Raw genomic sequence first — 25591 nt, 5'->3', positions numbered from 1 at the left:
TCAGCACTTCAATAATGCCCTAAAGACACAGTTTGTCACTAAGGAGATTAAGTGTGAAAGAGTGTGAGGAAATTATTGAATTAAAGAGAAACTATGAGAGAAGAAGAACACAGACAATGAAGCAGTCTTTTTCTACAGGTATTTAAAAGCACTAGAGAGATAATCCATGGCAGCATTGTGCTGGGCTGGCATTTGGCAGGCTGATAAGAGACAGACTGACCTCCCACACAGAATTACTCATATCTTTACAACACTTCATTTTTCCTCCATCAAAGTATTTTATCCAACCTCCTAGCAACCTTCCTTCATATTCCTATCTATTCTGTCCGTGCCCACACACATTCTGCCCACACCCACCAGCTTTTTCTCACATTAACACTTACAGATCCCGGTGGAGCTGAAAACACTGAATAATCATTGACATTTATGACAATAAACTTCCCCCTCAGTTAACTTCCATCTGATTGTATGCTGATGATACGTGTACTAATTATTTGGAACTGCAAATACGTTAGGCCAAGATGGTCCTTTTACATTGTATTCTTCCTTGATCAATGTCATCTGACATATCTTACCACTGAACTCGTCTAATTCCATCGTTCCTCCCCTCAGGAATGCCCACATTCAGCTGTTTGTTTTCCTGCCAATGTGGCAAAGGCCCCCCTCCCACCCCCAAGCTCCCATTAACATTGGGGAAAGTAGACGATACTGGATAGTATTACATACAGTAGCAATCTAATTTGACAGCAATACTATTAAATTGAGACTGTTTGTATGCTTATAATCATATTTTTCCACTGTAGATACAACATTGAACATTTTGCCACAAATGCCATGTTGACATACCAATGCAGCACAAAGAGATGGGTTTCACAGCATACAACATAATTACTACCCGTAGTCACAGTCTTACCGACATAACGAACAACCAGGTTTCCAAAATTCAGCAGTCAAATGAACCAGATCCTCTTCTTTGTAGTGATATAATATTCTAAATGGAATATACCGTCTCCTGCCACGCCTGCGCTCCTCCTGCCGTGGCTGGCCCACTACGCTCCTCCAGCCGTGGCTGGCCCACTACGCTCCTCCAGCCGTGGCTGGCCCACTACGCTCCTCCAGCCGTGGCTGGCCCACTACGCTCCTCCAGCCGTGGCTGGCCCACTACGCTCCTCCAGCCGTGGCTGGCCCACTACGCTCCTCCAGCCGTGGCTGGCCCACTGCGCTCCTCCAGCCGTGGCTGGCCCACTGCGCTCCTCCAGCCGTGGCTGGCCCACTGTGCTCCTCCAGCTGTGGCTGGCCCACTGCGCTCCTCCAGCTGTGGCTGGCCCACTGCGCTCCTCCAGCTGTGGCTGGCCCACTGTGCTCCTCCAGCCGTGGCTGGCCCAGTCACATCGTCTGGAGTCCACACACATAGCCTCCAAGTCACTTTTGCAGAAAAACAACAAAAACAGAGTTCTCCCTTTGTTGTTGTGCAACTTGTCAAAATAGAAAAAGTGTATCTGACGTTTGTAGATCTGTTCACATGTCTGTGTGAAAGAAAATAACTTTAACAACCCCGGAAAGAGAAGGATGACAAAATGAAAGAGGTGGAGGGAGGATGGCGCAAATGACGACCAGTCCCTCTAAAGATGTCAGACCTCTGAGTGAATGTTCTGTACACAGGAGGGCAACAGGGACTGATGGGGTCATTGGAGATGAAGGGAGAGCGGAGGGGAAGGAGGCTACTGTGACTCAGCTTCTCCGCTGTCATGAAAATAAATGAGTAGATGAATACATCACATGGAGTGTTGCCTCTTCCCTAACAGGTGACAAACACACACGACCAGACCAGTTGCGGTCGGTGTCATTTATGATAAGGGAGGACACATTTTTTTTTCATGTGCTTATCTTATTTCTATTACAGCATATTGGATGACTGTCATTCATATTCCATACACCCAGCTCAATGTAACAGTGTTAAGTTTAGGCTACTACATGATTCTTGAATTTTCCCTATACCCATCATGAGGTTGTTACAACCTAGCCTATGAATGAATGTTTACAATGTAGGTGCATACAGGTCCAGGGAAAATGTTGAGGTCACAGACAGTGACACATTCAATACCCCTTTGCACACTCTTCCCTGCATCTAGCTGATCTAGGGTAGAATCATGAGTCCAACAGTTGCAAACGAGTTTCTATTGGACAAATTCAGTTGTTTATTCCAGTTACGCTCCGTTTGCTTCCGTTTAAGAAGCGTTTTCCCACAGAATCAGCGGAATGAATACACACCTGATCACGAGTAAACATGGTTCACTTTCATAGCAGCCACATTGTATCCCTTCTCACATCTATGTACTCCCCTCCTCTCACCTTTTCCCTTCACTTTTGGACTTCAATGCACAACACATCAGCTGTATGTGACCAGGTGAAAAAACCTATACGAGCCAAACCATATCATAACCACTACACACAGCCTACATTGTGGTCACCATATTAGTTAAAGTAACGTCATAGTCAACATAGCTAATAGAACTAACGTGTTAGTAAACCTGCTACAATTATGCAGTAAAGTTAGTGTACAGTCAGTAAGCAGTTAATTCATTATCTGATCCTTTGATTGGGTGGACAACTTGTCAGTTCATGCTGCAAGAGCTCTGATAGGTTGGAGGACATCCTCTGGACGTTGTCATAATTACAGTGTAAGTCTATGGAAGGTGGTGAGAACCATGAGCCTCCTAGGTTTTGTATTGAAGTCAATGTACCCAGAGGAGGACAGAAGCTAGCTGTCCTCTGGCTACACCATAGTGCTACCCTACAGAGTGCTGCTGAGGCTATTGTAGACCTTCATTGCAAAACAGTGTGTTTTAATCAATTATTTGGTGAAGTGAATATATTTAATACCGTTTTATCTGAAAAGGATCACTTTTGAAATGTTTTACAATTTTATTTGCATGAAATTCACTGAGGAGAATGGTCCTCCCCTTCCTCCTCTGAGGAGCCTTCTCTGGACCAGAAAAATAAACAAACAAACAAACAAACAAGCACATACTTGGAGTCTGAAAGTAAGCAATCAGTTGGTGCAACACATCTTTGGGTTTTACAAAAGTGCTATTTAAGATATACTACAGTGGAGGCTGCTGAGGGGAGGACGGCTCATAATAATGGCTGGAACAGTGCAAATGGAATGGCATCAAACACATAGAAACCATGCGTTTGATATATTTGATACCATTCCACTGATGCCGCTCCAGCTGTTACCCTGAGCCCGTCCTCCCCAATTAAGGTCCCACCAACCTCCTGCGATACACTATGACCTATATATTAACACATATCTTAAGAGGTCTCAAATGTTTTATTGTATTTGGGGGATATCAATATAATGGTTTTGGGTGACCAACATAGGAACTGGATTATAATAAACACCAGCTCACCGTACAGCGCAAACTGATAGCAGTCAAACGCCTACGTAATCCATGACACCTGTTGTCTTTGAGAAAGGAAAGGGAAATACCTAGTCAGTTGTACAACTGACTGCATTCAACTGAAATGACTTAGTCACGTGACACATGTGCACAGGAAGCTCATAAGCAGTCAAAAGCAGTCATAACCCCTCCATAACCCCACCCTGGCCAATCCTGCCCTAGGGACAGGAAACGGGGAGCTGCTGGCAGAAGAAACATGATGGCAAAAACATTTGGAGAGAGAGAGGGAGAGGGGGAGGGATGCCAAGGGAGATGGAAGAGAGTGGAGTCACATTCCCCAAACATCTGGAAACAATTACACACACTGAATACAAAAAGCACACAGGGTTCTTGGAAGGACACCCCCAAGCACACTCACCCACTACACTGCCATACAAAACAGTGATAAATCAATCCCCCATGAGCTCTGGTGATTTAGCAGCACTATCAGAGTGGGGCTAAAACACACTGGCTTTGCAGATTTCTCCATCTAGTGGCCACTGCCTCCCACTTCATCTCTGGTCCAATGAACCTGTGGTGCAATATGTCTGACACAATACACCACAGATCATACGGGGAGAATTTTCTCACATAACATGTTTTTCTGCATTTGGCCATATATGCGCATTGGATCAGAGTCTCTGTGGAAGGCAAGTCTGAGAGCAGAGGTGGTGCAAATACTTGGGTTACTTCAGTTACCAAGAAAAAAAGCAAATTGTTTGAAACAGAGGAAGTACTACCTAGACATTTTGGTTTAGCATGCTCATTTCTGTCTCCATTTAAAAACATTATTCCGTGCCTGTGCTTAATAAACATATCCCAGGGCTGTGGACAGGTACAGTGCTATAGTGTTTATGTTTTAAAAGATGTAGGTAGGGATTCTCTGTGGGTAAGGATCCAGACAAAGGACAATAAAGAAGTAAACAGCAAAGAGAGATACTAGAGAGGATATTCAGTTTGGCTTTGCAATCCACAAAAGTTTACTCAGCTTAATTAAGTTTGATATTTTCTCTGCAGATCCTACAAGCATTAGGGAGTGAAGATTCTTTATTTATCTGTTGAATGCAATCTCCTGCCAAATCCCCACCTCCCAATATGTCAATTATACCTCAACTGAAAGAACTCTGTTTTCCAATGCTTCTATTCAAACCAACAAGACAACAGTCAGTAAACAAACACCTTTATAACTCACTAGCTAGCCTTGTGAGGGAAACGCTGAGGTGTCGAGCATGGTGTAATGTGATATTATATACAGTGACGTAGCACATTACCCAATACAACATCGAGGACCTGGGCATCTGGTGGGACCAGCAGTATCTAGCACCTGTGCTTGTGATTCGAATGAGATGCGGCTGTGACTGATCTGAGTAGAAGCTGCAGCACAGCAGGCCTTGTCGGGGGGTTGTGACATCAGAGGGGTGCCGTACGTGTGACATCAAAGAGACTGTGGTAGATAACCTAGGGAGATGTACTCAGGGAACCAGCCTAGGCCACATCTCACATCCACACACTGAAAGACTCCTGTCATTAATAAATAATGAGTGGAGAGCAAGTCGTGACTGACTAATACACAGCCCTAACCAGGAGCTCCTGTCTGACACACACTTCTAACTGCTACTGATTGGTAGACATGTTGGTTAAAATATTAAATATCCTTGTCCCTCTCTCTCTCTCTCTCTCTCAAACTTTGATGCAGTAATGTCCATTCCATCAGGACAGTAAATATAATGGAGGGGTATCTGAGGTGAAGTGTGTCTGGTTCTCTGTACTGCTCTCTGTCTCCTTGGGGAGGTGAGGTGTTGAGCAGGGCTCAGAGTGAAAGCCCTCCTGAGCTCCAACAGCAGCGGAGGTGTACATGTCATTCTCCCTGACAGCCAAAAGGGGCGCACTGGTTCTGTCCACACAGTTTAGACTGCTGTGAGGGAGTGGAGGTAGGGGCTGGCTGTGAGCCAGTCTTCTGTATGGAAACAGTAGGAGAGAGTTAACATTTGGAACTGTGACAGTGCCTACCCCTAATAGTACCTACTCCTGATACAATGACAGGAAAACTCACAAGGAATGTTCATAGCAAGGAAATATTCCTCCAAAGAGAATGCATACATTTGATGGTTGACATTTACAAGTCATTGAACATCATTTCAAACAGGGTCAGATATGCAACTTTGCATCAACACAAATCAAAGAAGAAATGTAAAATCATGAAATGTGTTCTGTTGTCAGTGTACCGCTGGGTGTCACCATGGTGACGCACTCGCTCTTAGTAAGCGCTTCCATTTAAGGCACATGACACACACACACACACGAGAGGCTTCAAGCATTTTGGACACATTTGGTTTCACCCCCACCCCCCAAGTAATTCGTCTTCTGCCCTACTCACCTGTGTCTGTTTGCGGGTGGGCCGAGCTGGTTGGTTGTCGGGGTGGTTGGGCGCCCATGGCCCCAGGCTCTGATTGGAGTAGAAGTCCATGGGGTACACCTCCTGCCAGCCCACCTGCTGCAGAGCCACAGCTGCCTGGTAGAGGAGAAGAGGGGATGGAGATCAGAGCAGAGCAGAGCGGACAAGACAGCAGAGGGGAAGACAGGAGAGAAGACAGAGGATAAACATAGATCATCTGCACACATAAACAACACAACCAAGAGAGAGGGCTTCCAGCAATCCATTCATTAGACCTGTCCTTTTACTACTGCCCAACATACTGCCCATCATACTGCCAAACATACTGCCCATCATACTGCCCATCATTCAGTACATACCGCCCATCATACTGCCCAACATACTGCCCATCATACTGCCCATCATACTTCCCATCATTCAGTACATACTGCCCAACATACTGCCCATCATTCAGTACATACTGCCCAACATACTGCCCATCATACTGCCCATCATACTGCCCATCATACTGCCCAACATACTGCCCATCATACTGCCAAACATACTGCCCATCATACTGCCCATCATTCAGTACATACCGCCCATCATACTGCCCAACATACTGCCCATCATACTGCCCATCATACTGCCCAACATACTGCCCATCATTCAGTACATACTGCCCATCATACTGCCCATCATTCAGCACATACTGCCCATCATTCAGTACATACAGCCCATCATACTGCCCATTATACAGCCCATCATTCAGTACATACAGCCCCTCATACTGCCCATCATACTGTAGATACAGCCCATCATACTGAACATACAGACCACCATACTGTACATAAGCCCATCATACTGCACATACTGCCCATCAAACAGCCCATCGTACTGTACATCATACAGCCCATCAAACTGTACATCATACTGCCCAACATACTGCCCATCATACAGCCCATAATTCAGTACATACAGCACATCATCCAGTACATACTGCCCATCATACTGTACATACAGCCCATCAAACTGTACATACAGCCCATCATTCTGCACATTAAACTGTACATACAGCCCATCATACTGCACATTAAACTGCCCTTCATACGGTACATACAGCCCATCATACTTCTCATCACACTGTACATACAGCCCATCATACTGTACATACAGCCCACCATACTGTACATACAGCCCATCATACTGTACATATAGCCCATCACACTGTACCATACAGCCCATCATACTGCCCATCATACTGTACATACAGCCCATTATACTGTACATACAGACCATCATACTGCACATTAAACTGCCCATGATTCTGCACATTAAACTGCCCATCTTACTGTACTTACAGCCCATCATACTGTACGTACAGCCCATCACACTGTACATACAGCCCATCATACTGTACATACAGCCCATCACACTGTACCATACTGCCCATCATACTGTACATACAGCCCATCATACCGTACATACAGCCCATCATACCGTACATACAGCCCGTCATTCAGTACATACAGCCCATAAAACAGTCCATCGTAATGTACATCGTAGAGCCCATCATACAGCCCATCATACTGTACATACAGCCCATCATACCGTACATACAGCCCATCATACCATACATACAGCCCATCATTCAGTACATACAGCCCATCATATAGCCCATCATACTGCCCATCAAACAGTCCATCGTAATGTACATCATAGAGCCCATCATACTGAACATACAGCCAATCATACTGTACATACACAGCCCATCATACTGTACATACATGTCATCATACTGTACATACAGCCCATAATACTGCCCATCATACTGTACATACATGTCATCATACTGTACATACATGTCCATCATACTGTACATACAGCCCATCATACTGTACATACAGCCCATCATACTGTAGATACTGCCCATCATACTGTACATACAGCCCATCATACTGTAGATAAAGCCCATCATACTGTAGATACAGCCCATCATACTGTACATACATGTCATCATACTGTACATACATGTCCATCATCACTGTACATACAGCCCATCATACTGTACATACAGCCCATCATACTGTACATACAGCCCATCATACTGTAGATACAGCCCATCATACTGTAGATACAGCCCATCATACTGTACATACTGCCCATCATACTGTACATACATGTCATCATACTGTACATACAGCCCATCATACTGTACATACAGCCCATCATACTGTACATACAGCCCATCATACTGTACATACAGCCCATCATACTGTACATACAGCCCATCATACTGTACATACAGCCCATCATACTTTAGATACTGCCCATCATACTGTACATACAGCCCATCATACTGTACATACAGCCCATCATACTGTAGATACAGCCCATCATACTGTAGATACAGCCCATCATACTGCCCATCATACTGTACATACATGTCATCATACTGTACATACAGCCCATCATACTGTACATACAGCTCATCATACTGTACATACAGCCCATCATACTGCCCATCATACTGTACATACATGTCATCATACTGTACATACGGCCCATCATACTGTACATACATGTCATCACACTGTACATACAGCCCATCACACTGTACATACAGCCCATCATACTGTACATACAGCCCATCATACTGTACATACAGCCCACCATACTGTACATCAAATCAAATTTTATTTGTCACATACACATGGTTAGCAGATGTTAATGAGAGTGTAGCGAAATGCTTGTGCTTCTAGTTCCGACAATGCAGTAATAACCAACAAGTAATCTAACTAACAATTCCAAAACTACTGTCTTATACACAGTGTAAGGGGATAAAGAATATGTACATAAGGATATATGAATGAGTGATGGTACAGAGCAGCATCAAGATACAGTAGATGGTATCCCATCATATATACATATGAGATGAGTATGTAAACAAAGTGGCATAGTTAAAGTGGCTAGTGATACATGTATTACATAAGGATGCAGTCGATGATATAGAGTACAGTATACGTATGCATATGAGATGAATAATGTAGGGTAAGTAACATTATATAAGGTAGCATTGTTTAAAGTGGCTATGATATATTTACATCATTTCCCATCAATTCCCATTATTAAAGTGGCTGGAGTTGAGTCAGTGTCAGTGTGTTGGCAGCAGCCACTCATGTTGTGGTGGCTGTTTAACAGTCTGATGGCCTTGAGATAGAAGCTGTTTTTCAGTCTCTCGGTCCCATACTTTGATGCACCTGTACATCATCGCTGTGGATGATAGCGGGTGAACAGGCAGTGGCTCGGGTGGTTGATGTCCTTGACTTTATGGCCTTCCTGTAACATCGGGTGGTGTAGGTGTCCTGGAGGGCAGGTAGATTGCCCCCGGTGATGCGTTGTGCAGACCTCACTACCAGCCCGGTTGAGGGCGGAGCAGTACACCAGGCGGTGATACAGCCCGCCAGGATGCTCTCGATTGTGCATCTGTAAAGTTTGTGAGTGCTTTTGGTGACAAGCCGAATTTCTTCAGCCTCCTGAGGTTGAAGAGGCGCTGCTGCGCCTTCTTCACATGCTGTCTGTGTGAGTGGACCAATTCAGTTTGTCTGTGATGTGTATGCCCATCAACTTAAAACTTGCTACCCACTCCACTACTGTTCCATCGATGTGGATACCATACAGCCCTCTGCTGTTTCCTGAAGTCCACAATCATCTCCTTAGTTTTGTTGACGTTGAGTGTGAGGTTATTTTCTGACACCACACTCCGAGGGCCCTCACCTCCTCCCTGTAGGCCAGTCTCATCATTGTTGGTACCATCACAGCCTACCACTGTGTGTCGTCCAGCAAACCATGATTGAGTTGGAGGCGTGCAGCCACGCAGTCTGGGTGAACAGGGAGTACAAGAGAGGGCTCAGAACGCACCCTTGTGGGGCCCCAGTGTTGAGGATCAGCGGGGAGGAGATGTTGTTGCCTACCCTCACCACCTGGGGGCGGCCCGTCAGGAAGTCCAGTACCCAGTTGCACAGGGCGGGGTCGAGACCCAGGGTCTCGAGCTTGATGACGAGCTTGGAGGGTACTATGCAGCCCATCATACTGTACCATACAGCCCATCATACTGTACCATACAGCCCATCATACTGTACCATACAGCCCATCATACTGTACCATACAGCCCATCATACTGTACCATTCAGCCCATCACACTGTACCATACAGTCCATCACACTGTACCATACAGCCCATCACACTGTACCATACAGCCCATCATACTGTACCATACAGCCCATCACACTGTACCATACAGCACATCATACTGTACCATATAGCCCATCACACTGTACCATACAGCCCATCACACTGTACCATATAGCCCATCACACTGTACCATACAGCCCACCACACTGTATCATACAGCCCATCATACTGTACCATACAGCCCATCATACTGTACCATACAGCCCATCACACTGTACCATACAGCCCATCACACTGTACATACAGCCATCATACTGTACCATACAGCCCACCACTGTACCATATAGCCCATCACACTGTACCATACAGCCCACCACACTGTACCATACAGCCCACCACACTGTATCATACAGCCCATCATACTGTATCATGCAGCCCATCATACTGTACCATACAGCCCACCACACTGTATCATACAGCCCATCATACTGTACCATACAGCCCACCACACTGTATCATACAGCCCATCATACTGTACCATACAGCCCACCACACTGTATCATGCAGCCCATCATACTGTACCATACAGCCCATCATACTGTATCATACAGCCCATCATACTGTATCATACAGCCCATCATACTGTACCATACAGCCCATCATACTGTACCATACAGCCCATCATACTGTACCATACAGCCCATCATACTGTACCATACAGCCCCATCATAGCCCTGTACCATACAGCCCATCATACTGTACCATACAGCCCATCATACTGTACCATACAGCCCATCACACTGTACCATATAGCCCATCACACTGTATCATATAGCCCATCACACTGTACCATACAACCCATCACACTGTATCATACAGCCCATTATACTGTACAAAGTTCATAATCAAGGCTTGGGGCCAGTTCCATTCCAGTCATTTTCCATTGAGAACATGTATACGATTTAATTACTGAGCTGCCTGTAGTTGTTCTTTTCAATTCATGATTTCAATTCCTACTCATTTCCACAAATGACTGGCATTGGCATGTCATTGAGGTAGGGAGTGGGCTGATGGAAAAGGCAGAAGTGTTAGTGTTGGCCGAGAAGGAACAGTGAGGGAGAAGAAGCCCTGTATGGGGCACAGCTTTATTCAGAGAACCATGGGACAATGTCTGACTTCACACATGCCAGACAGGTGTCAAAATATTGAGTGGGTGTCACTTTATTTCTACCTACCTAATTGTCTGCTTCCTAAATGGCAACCTATTCCCTTTATAGTGCACTATATAGGGAATAGCCGTTATAGTGCATTATATAGGGACTAGCCTTTATAGTGCACTATATAAGGAATAGGGTGCCATTTAGGACACACACTGTAGTGCGGAGCAAAACAGGTGTTGGAGAGGAACTAACACACTGCTTTACCATGTGCGAGAATTACTTTGAGCCAATGATTCATACTGGCTATGAATGGCATTAGTGAACATTAAGATAGAGATAAAAAGAGAATTCAATTTATAATACAGAAGATTTTCCAATTATCTCTATTAAAAAGACACGGGTCATGGAGAGATTTAATTTGATAAACAATTATGTAAATGATAAACAACTCTTGTATTGTACATGTTCTGCCTACAATTTCAATCATTTCCCCTTTGTTATCATGTTAAACCATGTCAATACTAGAGCCTGGACGATACCAGTATTGTGGCAAGGAAACAAATCACAAACCGGATTTAACTTTCAGGAAAACAGCCCGAATGCTGGAAATAAACGTCATTTTGTTGTCATCCAGAGTCACATGTATTTATTTACCAAGCTATATCACACAGTATTTTACATTCAGCTGGTTTTTAAAGGACCAAAGAGTTGTCTGCTTCATGTTTTCATTTTTGCCATGAAAAGAATATTGCAATACTGGTATCATCACAGCTCTAGTCAATAATGTAATGTATTCTTATCAATCACTCATTTCTCTTTCATCTAGTTTCCCCTTTCCTTTCCTCTCATCTCTACTCTCTTCAGCTCCAATCTATCTCCTCCCTCCCTCTCCCTCTCCCTGTGTAAACTAGCTGCTCCTGCTAATCCCTTCACTGACAGGAGGCAAGTGTGTCTTATTGACTATAAATATAACATGAGATGCTCTGAAAATAACCACTGCTCCCTCTCCACTCATCTCTCTTCCCTCTCCTCCCTCATATCTCTCACTTCCCTCTCCTCCCTCATATCTCTCTCTTCCCTCTCCTCCCCCATCCACCAATATCTCAATTCCCTCTCCTCCCTCATCTCTCTTCCCTCTCCTCCCCATCCACCAATATCTCTCTTCCCTCTCCTCCCTCATATCTCTCACTTCCCTCTCCTCCCTCATATCTCTCACTTCCCTCTCCTCCCTCATATCTCTCTCTTCCCTCTCCTCCCCATCCACCAATATCTCAATTCCCTCTCCTCCCATCTCTCTTCCCTCTCCTCCCCCATCCACCAATATCTCTCTTCCCTCTCCTCCCTCATATCTCTCTCTCCCTCCCCTCCCCATCCAACAATATCTCTCTTCCCTCTCCTCCCTCATATCTCTCTCTTCCCTCTCCTCCCCCATCCACCAATATCTCTTCCCTCTCCTCCCTCATATCTCTCTCTTCCCTCTCCTCCCCCATCCACCAATATCTCACTTCCCTCTCCTCCCTCATATCTCTCTCCCCCCATCTCTCTCCTACCCCATCCGCCCATATCTCTTCCCTCTCCTCCTTCATCCCCCCCCATATCTCTCTGCCCTCTCCTCCCTCATCCCCCAATATCTCTTCCCTCTCCTCCCTAATCCCCCATATCTCTTCCCTCTCCTCCCTAATCCCCCATACCTCTCTTCCTCATATCTCTCTTCCCTCTCCTTCCCATACCTCTCTTCCTCATATCTATCTCTTCCCTCTCCTTCCCATACCTCTCTTCCTCATATCTATCTCTTCCCTCTCCTCCCTCATCCCCCTATATCTCTTCCCTCTCCTCCCTAATCCCCCATATCTCTCTTCCCTCTCCTCCTTCATCCCCCATATCTCTCTGCCCGCTCCTCCCTCATCCCCCAATATCTCTTCCCTCTCCTCCCTAATCCCCCATATCTCTCTTCCCTCTCCTCCTTCATCCCCCATATCTCTCTTCCTCATATCTCTCTTCCCTCTCCTTCCCATACCTCTCTTCCTCATATCTATCTCTTCCCTCTCCTTCCCATACCTCTCTTCCTCATATCTATCTCTTCCCTCTCCTCCCTCATCCCCCTATATCTCTTCCCTCTCCTCCCTAATCCCCCATATCTCTCTTCCCTCTCCTCCTTCACCCCCATATCTCTCTGCCCGCTCCTCCCTCATCCCCCAATATCTCTTCCCTCTCCTCCCTAATCCCCATACCTCTCTTCCTCATATCTATCTCTTCCCTCTCCTTCCCATACCTCTCTTCCTCATATCTATCTCTTTCCTCTCCTACCTCATCCCCCTATATCTCTTCCCTCTCCTCCCTAATCCCCCATATCTCTCTTCCCTCTCCTCCCTAATCCCCCATACCTCTCTTCCTCATATCTATCTCTTCCCTCTCCTCCCTCATCCCCCTATATCTCTCTCCTCCCTCCTCCCCCCATATCTCCCTCATCTCCCCAGTTCCTAATGCGCCACAGAGGAAAGCAGGGAAAACAGACGCAGATAGTCTATTAGAGAAGAGGTGAATTAACTTATCAAACGTACACACACAAACACAGACAGAGCAAATCATTCATATGTATTGATAGTATCTGAAAAGGGCCGTCAAGGAAGCCGGGAACATCTTACTAGAAGGCTTCTGAACACAAATGAACGTCAAGGAGGGATATTACTACTGGGCGAATCACAGTCACACAGCGTCTGTAGTATTAGTCAATATCATAGCAGCAGCATAAACCGTGCATTATCACAGATATGGAATGTACTGACCTTGGACCATAGCTTAAAATAAGACCATGATGATGCTAATGCCCATATAACGGGCACCTTTCCCATTAAGAAACTAACCTAATATCTAAGACAATTAGTGTCTTAGTCACAATGTAAACTGTACATTTTAAGCGTATGACTCATTTTTAAACAGTAATGACTGATAGTGCTTACATTAACACCTCTTGTGTCTCTAAAATGCAGCCCACCTCATATTCATACTCCTGTGCTTGATATCACTGTGCAACCAAAGCCTGTCTTAAGGGACGCACTACCTCCATAGGAGTACAAAAACAAACATTTGCTAATCAGATCCATCTCTTCCTAGTTAGAAAAACAAGCTGCAGCTGGGGTGCAGTGTGGCGAGGCCCCCAGCAAGGGGAGCTGGTCTGCTGTGCTGTGGTGTGAGAGAACACCAGTCAGCCTGCCTCTCTCTCCAGCCTCATCCAGCCAGCCTGCCTCTCTCGCCAGCCCCATCCAGCCAGCCTGCCTCTCTTCACCCAGCCCCATCCAGCCTGCCTCTCCCCCCAGCCCCATTCAGCCAGCCTGCCTCTCGCCCCAGCTCCATTCAGCCAGCCTGCCTCTCTCGCCAGCCTCATCAAGCCAGCCTGCCTCTCCCCAGCCCCATCAAGCCAGCCTGCCTGCCTCTCCCCAGCTCCATTCAGCCAGCCTGCCTCACCCCAGCCCCATCAAGCCAGCCTGCCTCACCCCAGCCCCTGCCTGCCTGCTCTCTCCAGCCCCATCCAAGCCAGCCTGCCTCTATCCCCAGCCCCATCCAGCCAGCCTGCCTCTCTCCCCAGCCCCAACCAGCCAGCCTGCCTCTCTCCCCCCAGCCCCATCCAGCCAGCCTGCCTCTCTCCCCCAGGCCCATTCAGCCAGCCTGCCTCTTTCCCTAGCCCCATTCAGGCTGCCTCTCTCCCCAGCTCCATCCAGCCAGCCTGCCTCTCTCGCCAGCCTCATCCAGCCAGCCTGCCTCCCCCAGCCTTTCCCCAGCCCCATCAAGCCAGCCTGCCTCTCCCCAGCCCCATCCAGCCAGCCTGCTCTCCAGCCTCATCCAGCCTGCCTGCCTCTATCCCCAGCGCCATCCAGCCAGCCTGCCTCTCTCCCCAGCCCCAGCCCCATCCAGCCAGCCTGCCTCTCCCCCCAGCCCCATCCAGCCTGCCTCTCCCCCAGCCCCATCAGCCAGCCTGCCTCTCGCCCCAGCTCCATTCAGCCAGCCTGCCTCTCTCCCAGCCTCATCAAGCCAGCCTGCCTCTCCCCAGCCCCATCAAGCCAGCCTGCCTGCCTCTCCCCAGCCCCTAGCCCCATCTCCTCCCCTCCCCAGCCCCATCAAGCCAGCCTGCCTGCCTCGCCCCCAGCCCCAGCCTGCCTGCCTCTCCCCAGCCCCATCAAGCCAGCCTGCCTGCCTCTCCCCAGCCCCAGCCTGCCTGCCTCTCTCCCCAGCCCCAGCCTGCCTGCCTCTCTCCCAAGCCAGCCAGCCTAGCCCCATCAAGCCAGCCTGCCTCTCCCCAGCCCCAGCCTGCCTGTCTCTCTCCCCAGCCCCAGTCTCTCCCCAGCCCCATCAAGCCAGCCTGTCTCTCCCCAGTAACCATCCAGCCAGCCTGCCTCTCCCCAGCCCCAGCCTCCTCCAGCCAGCCTCTCCCCAGCCACATCCAGCCAGCCTGCCTCTCTCGCCAGCCCCAACCAGCCAGCCTGCCTCTCTCCCCAAAGCCCCATCCAGCCTGCCTCTCCCCCAGGCCCATTCAGCCAGCCTGCCTCTTTCCCCTAGCCCCATTCAGGCTGCCTCTCTCCCCCAGCTCCATCCAGCCAGCCTGCCTCTCCCCAGCCCCAGCCTGCCAGCCTCATCCAGCCAGCCTTCCTTTCCCCAGCCCCATCAAGCCAGCCTGCCTCTCTCCTCTCAGCCTCAGCCAGCCAGCCTGCCTGCCTCTATCCCCAGCCCCATCCAGCCAGCCTGCCTCTCTCGCCAGCCCCATCCAGCCAGCCTGCCTCTCTTCCCCCAGCCCCATCCAGCCTGCCTCTCCCCCCCAGCCCCATTCAGCCAGCCTGCCTCTCGCCCCAGCTCCATTCAGCCAGCCTGCCTCTCTCGCCAGCCTCATCAAGCCAGCCTGCCTCTCCCCAGCCCCATCAAGCCAGCCTGCCTCTATCCCCAGCCCCAGCCCCTGCCTCTCTCCCCAGCCCCATCAAGCCAGCCTGCCTGCCTCGCCCCAGCCTGCCTGCCTCTCCCCAGCCCCATCAAGCCAGCCTGCCTGCCAGCCTCTCCCCAGCCCCAGCCTGCCTGCCTCTCTCCCCAGCCCCAGCCTGCCTGCCTCTCACCCTAGCCCCATCAAGCCAGCCTGCCTCTCCCCAGCCCCAGCCTGCCTGCCTCTGCTTCCCATGGCTAGCCCCATCAGCCAGCGGGTTTCTCCACGCATCGCCTGCCTCCCCTAGCCCCATCAAGCCAGCCTGCCTCTCCCCAGCCCCAGCCTGCCTGTCTCTCTCCCCAGCCCCAGTCTCTCCCCAGCCCCATCAAGCCAGCCTGTCTCTCCCCAGTAACCATCCAGCCAGCCTGCCTCTCCCCAGCCCCAGCCTCTCCTGTCTCCCCAGCCACATCCAGCCAGCCTGCCTCTCTCCCCTCTGCCCCATCAAGCCAGCCAGCCTGCCTCTCGCCAGCCCCAGCCTGCCTGCCTCTCTCCCCAGCCCCAGCCTGTCTCTCACCCCAGCCCCATCAAGCCAGCCTGCCTCTCTCCCCAGCCCCATCAAGCCAACCTGCCTCTCCCCAGCCTGCCTGCCTCTCTCCCCAGCCCCTCCCCAGCCCCATCAAGCCAGTCTGTCTCTCCCCAGTAACCATCCGGCCAGCCTGCCTCTCCCCAGCCTGCCTGCCTCTCTCCCCAGCCCCAGCCTGTCTCTCACCCCAGCCCCATCAAGCCAGCCTGCCTCTCTCCCCAGCCCCATCAAGCCAGCCTGCCTCTCTCCCCAGCCCCAGCCTCTCTCCCCAGCCCCAGCCTGCCTGCCCCAGTCTCTCCCCAGCCCCATCAAGCCAGCCTGTCTCTCCCCAGTAACCATCCGGCCAGCCTGCCTCTCCCCAGCCCCAGCCAGCCTGACTCTCTCCCCTGCCCCATCCAGCCTGCCTCTATCCCCAGCTCCATCGAGCCTGCCTCTATCCCCAGCCAGCCTGCCTCTATCCCCAGCCCCAGCCAGCCTGCCTCTCTACCCATCCACCCCCATCCAGCCAGCCTGCCTCTCCCTCTCCATAGCCCCATCAAACCTGCCTGCCTCTCGCCCTTCCTAGCCCCATCTAGCCTACAGTACCAGCCTTTCTCCCTAGCCCCATCTAGCCTGTCTGCCTCTCCCAGCCTGCCTGCCTCTTTCCCCAGCCCCATCCATCCAGCCAGCCAGCCTGCCTCTCCCCCTAGCCCCAACCAGTCAGCCTGCCTGCCTCTCTTCTGAGCTCTGTCCTCAGTCCCATAAACCCTACCAGCCTGACTGTTACCTGCCTGCTCAGAGACAAGCAGTACTGATGAGCCCCTGCAATGTTAACACCAGAACCAGACATTTTCCCACATTTACCACAGGGTACACAACACCGCCTGCTCTGAGGAAGAAAAGTCATCAGAAGTGTGTGTATGCGTGCCCGCTCTTGTCGTGCTTTGATAGTGAAAGACAGCAGCAGACTGTATGGATCGAGGCGAGCTGTTGTAAGACGCCTGTTTACCTCATAGGGAGACAGCAGGGGTTTGGAGAAGGCTGTGCCCCAATCAATGGAGAGACGCGGGCATGCGATCTGGACCCACCTGCAAGGAGAGAGAGACAGCAGAGAAAGAGGGAGATTGCATTAAAGAGGCAGTGCACATCTCAGATAGCAGGGTGGGTAGGTCCATGATGTGAATCTGTGCTGCTGCATTGGGCTGCAGGCAGCTCTGCCTCCACCTGATCTCCTGCATATGTTAGAGGATCTGTCCTGATTCACTCTGAACACAAAACACACTCTACATTCATTCATCATACCAGGGAGAGAAAGAAAGAATGCTGAGAGGAGACAGGGGGAGAGAGGAGGGGAGAGGGGGAACACAAACAGGGAAACAGGGAGAGGTGCGAAGGTGTGAGAGGAGGATGAATAAGAGGTAAGACAAAGAAGAGGGAGAGGTTAGGTGAGCTTGAATAAAAAAGCTGCACTAGCCCAGTCTCCACGGAGCTAGCCTACATAGCAAGACAGACAGAGGGGAGGGGGGCCGGGAGTGTGTTAGAGAGGGAGAGACATTAAGAAAGATAGAGAGAAAGGCGGGGGGTTGGCAGTGAGATGTGTTTATCTTAGTGATTGTGAGAGTGAAGGATGAGGAGAATGGAAGATGGGAGGATGGAGAGGCAGTGCGGGGTTAAAGGGGTTAGCTTCCACAAATCAATGCTATCCACAGCTCCATCTCCACGGTGACAGCCCCTCCCTGTACTGTCTATCTCCAAACACAGACAGCCACCAGGAATACACCAGACACATTTATAGATTCAGCTGTATTCACATGGACACGGTGAGGAATGAGAGAGCACATATCTAGGTAGATTTCAAGACAAATATATGGATTCAGAATCTGTGCACAGGTGTACAGAAAGTCGTGGAGGGAGAAAGAAGCTAGCTCTAAAACACTGCATCGTGCTTCATCTTCAGGGATACTTTCACAAGTTTAACATGTATCTCTGCATCCTCTCTCACTCTCCCACTCAGTTTGTATCCTTGTAGCAGTACTGTACTGTGTCTTATATCATAGTCGCTTCCTTGAACAGTACAATTGATTGGGGCTTCACCTGAACCACTGGAGGCCTCACTGCACTCCTCGTCTCCGTCACGATTAACTCAAATATTCCACCCCCTCAGGCAAAACGCATTACATTTTCAAATTTTTAAATCATAATACCTTTTTAGGGGGAAAATATTTCCACAAAAACTTGACGAATTAGTATTCAAAAGCCTAATTTGGAAGGCAGCTGAGTCAGATGTTTCCCCTTTAGTCTCAGAGGAGGAAGTTGGGATGCTGACGCCGAGTTCTGATTGGAACAGAACTGTATTTCTGATATGACCTTTAGGTATTTTCAGACTCTTAGGCTGTGTCCAAAATGGCCCTCTATTGGCCCTAGTCAAAGATAGTGGACTATGTAGGGGGCCCTTTAGCCAAGCAAACACAGCAAATGCATCAGACTGAACGGCCTGAGTACTATCCCCCACTCATTATGGGGGATAGTGTAGCTGGGTGTGTTTATTTTAAAACATGACTGGTAGCCTCAGGAAAGAGGGGTGACCTAGTACTAGCTAAGTAAAGCACAAAATCTGCACAGAATACTTGAAGAGATTTTCTGGTATTTTGTATACTTTTTAGCCAATAGTTCTGAAAGTGGCGCTCACAAGCCAAAAGTGGTCCCTGAAAATGGCACGTGTGCAGATATGTGACCATGTCACTGCTCTCTCTCCCTCCCCCTCTCTCTGCTGTGTCCACCGAGCCAGTGGACCCGACCTGCAAACTCATTGGATAACGCTGGGCAGGCCTCTTGCAAGCTGTGTACTCAAATGTGGGGGGTGAAGCTCATTGGCTAGAACCTGAATTGCTAGGGGGGAAATGTAGGGAAAATGGCCCAGCTTTAAGAAAACTGTCACTTTCAAACTAGGGATTTCGTGGCTAACTGAGGTAAGACAGTAATTCTGCATATAGAATATGGATGTATGAACTACACATTCACACATCCAGCCCAAAGCAGGAGGTTTAAAACATACTTTCTTAGTAGCAAAAGTACCGGAGCATGTCTTTAAGACAAGCAATGAGTGGATGGGAGTGCAGGAGAGAGAAGCGAAGGATAGAAGACGAGGGAAGAAAGACTGGACAATCCCTACCTCCCTCTTTAGGAGCAGTATCTTAATGGATTGGCCTGGGAACATGCGCTGTGCCACGCTGGCTAGGTCCCTAGCACGCCACACAATTCAATTTACAGCCAATATCGGAGCCAAGATCTGCCTAGCGAACCGCAGATCACTCACCACGGAGCATAGACAGAGAGAGATGGATTAAATTGAGAGAGTGAGGGAGGGTGAGAGAATGAGAGAGGAGAAGAAGAGAAAGGGGGAATGAGACAGAAGAGGAAAACAGAGGGGTTGCTACAGGGAGGTAAAGCTAACTCCAGTCACAGTCAAATCAAATTTTATTGGTCACATACACATGGTTAGCAGATGTTATTGCGAGTGTAGCGAAATGCTTGTGCTTCTAGTTCCGACAGTGTAGCAATATCTTACATGCGATCTAACAATTCCTCAACAACTACCTAATACACACAAATCTAAGTAAAGGAATGGAATAAGAATATATACATATAAATATATGGATGAGCAATGATAGAGCAGCATAGGCAAGATGCAATAGAAGGTATAAAACACAGTATATACATATGAGATGAGTAATGCAAGATATGTAAACATTATTAAAGTGGCATTGTTAAAGTGACCAGTGATCAATATATCAAAGTGACCAATGATTTCAAGTCTGTAAGTAGGCAGCAGCCACTCAATGTTAGTGGTGGCTGTTTAACAGTCTGATGGCCTTGAGATAGAAACTGTTTTTCAGTCTCTTGGTCCCAGCTTTGATGCACCTGTACTGACCTCGCCTTCTGTATGGTAGTGGGTTGAACAGGCAGTGGCTCGGGTGGTTGTTGTCTTGATGATCTTTTTGGGCTTCCTGTGACATCGGGTGCTGTAGTTGTCCTGAAGGGCAGGTAGTTTTCCCCCAGTGATGCGGTGTGCAGACCGCACCACCCTCTGGAGAGCCTTGCGTTTGTGGGCGGAGCAGTTGCCGTACCAGGCGGTGATACAGCCCGACAGGATGTTCTCAATTGTGCATCCATAAAGGTTTGTGAGGGTTTTAGGTGACAAGCCACATTTCTTCAGCCTCCTGAGGTTGAAGAGGCACTGTTGCGCCTTTGTCACCACGCTGTATGTGTGGGTGGACCATTTCATATACACGGCTGTGAGAATAACAGCGGATAATTATCTTGGGAGATAATATGGACGGCATTTGATTGTGAGGAATTCTAGGTCAGGTGAACGAAAGGACTTGAGTTCCTGTATGTTGTTACAATTACACCATGAGTCGTTAATCATGAAACATATACCCCCGCCCTTCTTCTTCTCGGAAAGATATTTATTTCTGTTGGCACGATGTACAAAGAATCCAGGTGGCTGTATTGACTTTGAGAGCTAATCCCAAGAGAGCCATGTTTCCATGAAACAAAGTAAGTTACAATCCCTGATGTCTCTCTGGAAAGCAACTCTTGCCCTAATTTCATCTACCTTGTTATCTAGAGACTGGACATTAGCGAGTAATATACTCGGAAGCGGTGGGTGGTGTGCGTGCCTCCGTAGTCTGACCAGAAGACCGCTCTGTCTACCTCTTCTCCGGCGGCACTGTTTTGAGTCAGTAGTGTAGTGCTGGTAAGTTGATGCCACTCTGATATCTAATAGTTCTTCCCGGCTGTACGTATTAACACTTAAGATTTTCTGGGCTAACAATGTAAGAATTAATACATAATAAAACAAAATACTGCAGATTTTCCTAAGAACTAGAAGCGAGGCAGCCCTCTGTCAGCACCATTTTACGTCTATCTACTACAGCCGCTGCCTGTGAACGTGTCCCCATTTCTAGCAGCCCTCTGGGTGTAGGGGAACAGGATGGAGAGCAGGGAGCCATGCTGATGCTTCAAGTGATGCCCTGTGAAGAAGACCATCAGTAAGTGAATAGAATTCTGATGACTCTCTGTGAATGGGGGACCCTGCAGTGAGCTGAGGTAGATGGAGGATAGCCTGATAAGCAGACCTAATTAGAGGGAAGGGGGGTGCCACACAGAGCTTGCATCCCAAATGGCACCTTTTCCATATATAGTGCCCTAGAGGCCCTGGTCGAAAGTAGTGCACCAAACAGGGAGCCATTTGGGAGGCAGTCAGGGATGAGCAGGGTTGAGGTGACCACAGGACCCGAAGGGTTCCCCAGTGTTCCCAGTATGAACTAAGGCACTGTCCACACCCTGCTACATTAGCTTCTCTGCTCCATTAGCCCCAGTAAAAGTTAGCATGCATCCCAAAATGACACCCTATTCCCTCTACAGCAAATGGCTCTGGTCAAAAGTAGTGCACAATGTAGGGAATAGGGTGAAATTTGTTATGCACGCTTACGCAGACCTCCCTTCACCTATAAGGCTGCTGCCTTTCAATTATTCTAGCAGCCTGAACCAAGACCGGCAAAAACAATTATCCTCTTCTCTCGATATCTCAGGACAATGGACTAGAGTGAGTCACTTGAATAAAATAAAAAAGATTAAATCAGGAATGTTGATTGGCATATGGATGAAAAGGAAATGCAGATGATTTGCGGTAAATTGGCATTAGACATTGCGAGGTATTTACGATCCAGTTGATATAAGTGTGTGTGTGTGTGTGTGTGTGTATGTGTGTGTGTGCCATATATCTACACAACGGTTCTAAACCAGCCTGGGGACAGTCTAATTACACACTTTAAAGTGTTTGCTAATGGTTTCACTTCACAAAGTGTGTGTGGTGTGTCACTAATGGGAGAGAACGGCTGGGGGTTGGCCCTCTCTGCTGCACTGTGTGGGCTAGTACACCTTCCCTCTCTCCCTCCCTTCTCGTTCTGCACTCCTCTCCGCAGCCAGACTGTGCTGCCTTTGATTCTGTGCCCACAGGTAAGCACTGTCCCCAATGTGGGATCAGAACACAAACCAAACTTCCTTTCAAAACTTCCTATTTCTGTCTCCTTCAGGGTGTTTGTGTTTTTGTCTAACTCAGGAATCAATGGAGGTAGAAACTCTCCAGCAAAACTAATTCCAAATACTGGTAGGCTAAATAGAGGAAAGTTCAGAGAATCATAGCCAACACTGAGTTAGTTAGTCTAGTGGTTAAAGTATCTGTCTAGGCTCGTCATCTCCTGCTGTGGGCCAATCTCACTCATCTTGCTGACCATTTCAGATTGCCTCCCGAAAAAAGTAAAATCTCATACACCTAACTAACAACCCCCTAGTCACTTCTAGCCCATTCAAACACAGACAAAGACCCCACTAATGTGCCACGCCTGCTTCTTTTATCCTGCCACCTAAAGACTTAGTCATGATTCCTGCATTTTCACAGACCCTATAATCAAAACACAGGTGTCAGGTCTGTGTAAATGCCTTAACACATCCCATTGTTTAACACCTCTCTAATTTGCAATGTAAACAGCCTCTAGGTTATGAACACACCCCTCCCAATTTGCCAGTTGTATGAAAGGGGTATACTTGCAAGAAAGTGGTGAATAAGGGGTTGTTTGAAAGGGGGTCATATAAACATGGCCTTATATTTATTTTGTACATGTAATATACCACATCTTCTGTCTGAAATGGGTATTGCTGATCAGGCCATTACTGGCCCTCTAACACCTCTGCAGAGCCACCTCAGGACCAGTCTCATTACCTGGGGTACTGCTGAGAGCCATGTAGCACTGAGATAAGCCCTGTAATGTCAGCCGTCACGTCATTCCTATCACGCCTTCCCTGTAACAGAATTCCTATCACGCCTTCCCTGTAACAGAATTCCTATCACACCTTCCCTGTAACAGAATTCCTTTCACGCCTTCCCTGTAACAGAATTCCTATCACGCCTTCCCTGTAACAGAATTCCTATCACGCCTTCCCTGTAACACAATTCCTATCACGCCTTCCCTGTAGCAGAATTCATTTCACGCCTTCCCTGTAACAGAATTCCTTTCACGCCTTCCCTGTAACAGAATTCCTATCACGCCTTCCCTGTAACAGAATTCCTATCACGCCTTCCCTGTAACAGAATTCCTTTCACGCCTTCCCTGTAACAGAAGTCCTATCACGCCTTCCCTGTAACAGAATTCCTATCACGCCTTCCCTGTAACAGAATTCCTTTCACGCCTTCCCTGTAACAGAATTCCTACCACGTCTTCCCTGTAACAGCATTCCTATCACGCCTTCCCTGTAGCAGAATTCCTTTCACGCCTTCCCTGTAACAGAATTCCTATCACGCCTTCCCTGTAGCAGGATTCCTATCACGCCTTCCCTGTATCAGAATCACTATCATGCCTTCCCTGTAGCAGAATTACTTTCCTTTCACGCCTTCCCTGTAACAGAATTCCTATCACGCCTTCCCTGAAACAGAATTCCTATCACGCCTTCCCTGTAACAGAATTCCTTTCACGCCTTCCCTGTAACAGAATTCCTATCACGCCTTCCCTGTAGCAGAATTCCTTTCCTTTCACGCCTTCCATGAAACAGAATGCCTATCACGCCTTCCCTGTAGCAGAATTCCTTTCACGCCTTCCCTGAAACAGAATTCCTATCACGCCTTCCCTGTAACAGAATTCCTATCACGCCTTCCCTGTAGCAGAATTCCTTTCACACCTTCCCTGTAACAGAATTCCTTTCACGCCTTCCCTGTAGCAGAATTCCTATCATGCCTTCCCTGTATCAGAATTCCTATCATGCCTTCCCTGTAGCAGAATTCCTTTCCTTTCACGCCTTCCCTGAAACAGAATGCCTATCACGCCTTCCCTGTAACAGAATTCCTTTCACGCCTTCCCTGTAACAGAAGTCCTATCACGCCTTCCCTGTAACAGATTTCTATCACGCCTTCCCTGAAACAGAATGCCTATCACGCCTTCCCTGAAACAGAATTCCTTTCACACCTTCCCTGTAACAGAAGTCCTATCACGCCTTCACTGTAACAGAATTCCTATCACACCATCACTGTAACAGAATTCCTATCACGTCATCACTGTAACAGAATTCCTATCACGTCATCACTGTAACAGAATTCCTATCACGTCTTCCCTGTAACAGAATTCCTATCACGCCTTCCCTGTAACAGAATTCCTATCATGTCATCACTGTAACAGAATTCCTATCACGTCTTCACTGTAACAGAATTCCTATCACGCCTTCACTGTAACAGAATTCCTATCATGTCATCACTGTAACAGAATTCCTATCACGGCTTCACTGTAACATAATTTCTATCACGTCATCACTGTAACAGAATTCCTATCACGTCATCACTGTAACAGAATTCCTATCACGTCATCACTGTAACAGAATTCCTATCACGTCATCACTGTAACAGAATTCCTATCACGCCTTCACTGTAACAGAATTCCTATCACGCCTTCACTGTAACAGAATTCCTATCACACCTTCACTGTAACAGAATTCCTATCACGCCTTCACTGTAACAGAATTCCTATCACGTCATCACTGCAACAGAATTCCTATCACGCCTTCACTGTAACAGAATTCCTATCACGCCTTCACTGTAACAGAATTCCTATCACGTCATCACTGTAACAGAATTCCTATCACGTCATCACTGTAACATAATTCCTATCATGCCTTCACTGTAACAGAATTCCTATCACACCTTCACTGTAACAGAATTCCTATCACACCTTCACTGTAACAGAATTCCTATCACACCTTCACTGTAACAGAATTCCTACCACGTCTTCCCTGTAACAGAATTCCTTTCACGTCTTCCCTGTAACATAATTCCTATCACACCTTCACTGTAACAGAATTCCTATCACACTTTCACTGTAACAGAATTCCTATCACGTCATC

General features: G+C 48.1%; 1 protein-coding gene across 8 annotated transcripts in view; it reads right to left on the bottom strand.

Annotated features, from left to right (window-relative positions):
• Positions 1-5104: 5104 nt before the first annotated feature.
• LOC112267114 (2-(3-amino-3-carboxypropyl)histidine synthase subunit 1) overlaps positions 5105-25591 on the bottom strand; it is a 100792-nt gene continuing 80305 nt past the window's right edge. For 3 of the 8 annotated variants that reach the window (XM_042297418.1, XM_042297423.1, XM_042297422.1), the window contains 3 exons: positions 17649-17727; positions 5821-5951; positions 5105-5400 (listed from right to left, as the gene is read on the bottom strand). In XM_042297418.1, coding sequence (XP_042153352.1) covers positions 5154-5400; positions 5821-5951; positions 17649-17727 — 457 coding nt within the window. In that variant the 3' untranslated portion in view covers positions 5105-5153. Of the gene's footprint in view, positions 5401-5820; positions 5956-17648; positions 17728-20853; positions 21676-25591 lie in introns of those variants that run through there. The other 5 variants (XM_024445195.2, XM_024445196.2, XM_042297420.1 and 2 more) reach the window with 5 other exon arrangements.

This window comes from Oncorhynchus tshawytscha, linkage group LG14, assembly GCF_018296145.1.
Source record: "Oncorhynchus tshawytscha isolate Ot180627B linkage group LG14, Otsh_v2.0, whole genome shotgun sequence".
Taxonomy (NCBI): Eukaryota; Metazoa; Chordata; class Actinopteri; order Salmoniformes; family Salmonidae; genus Oncorhynchus; species Oncorhynchus tshawytscha.
The sequence above is the reverse complement of the archived record's forward strand: the minus strand, read 5'-3'. Positions and strand labels throughout refer to the sequence as shown.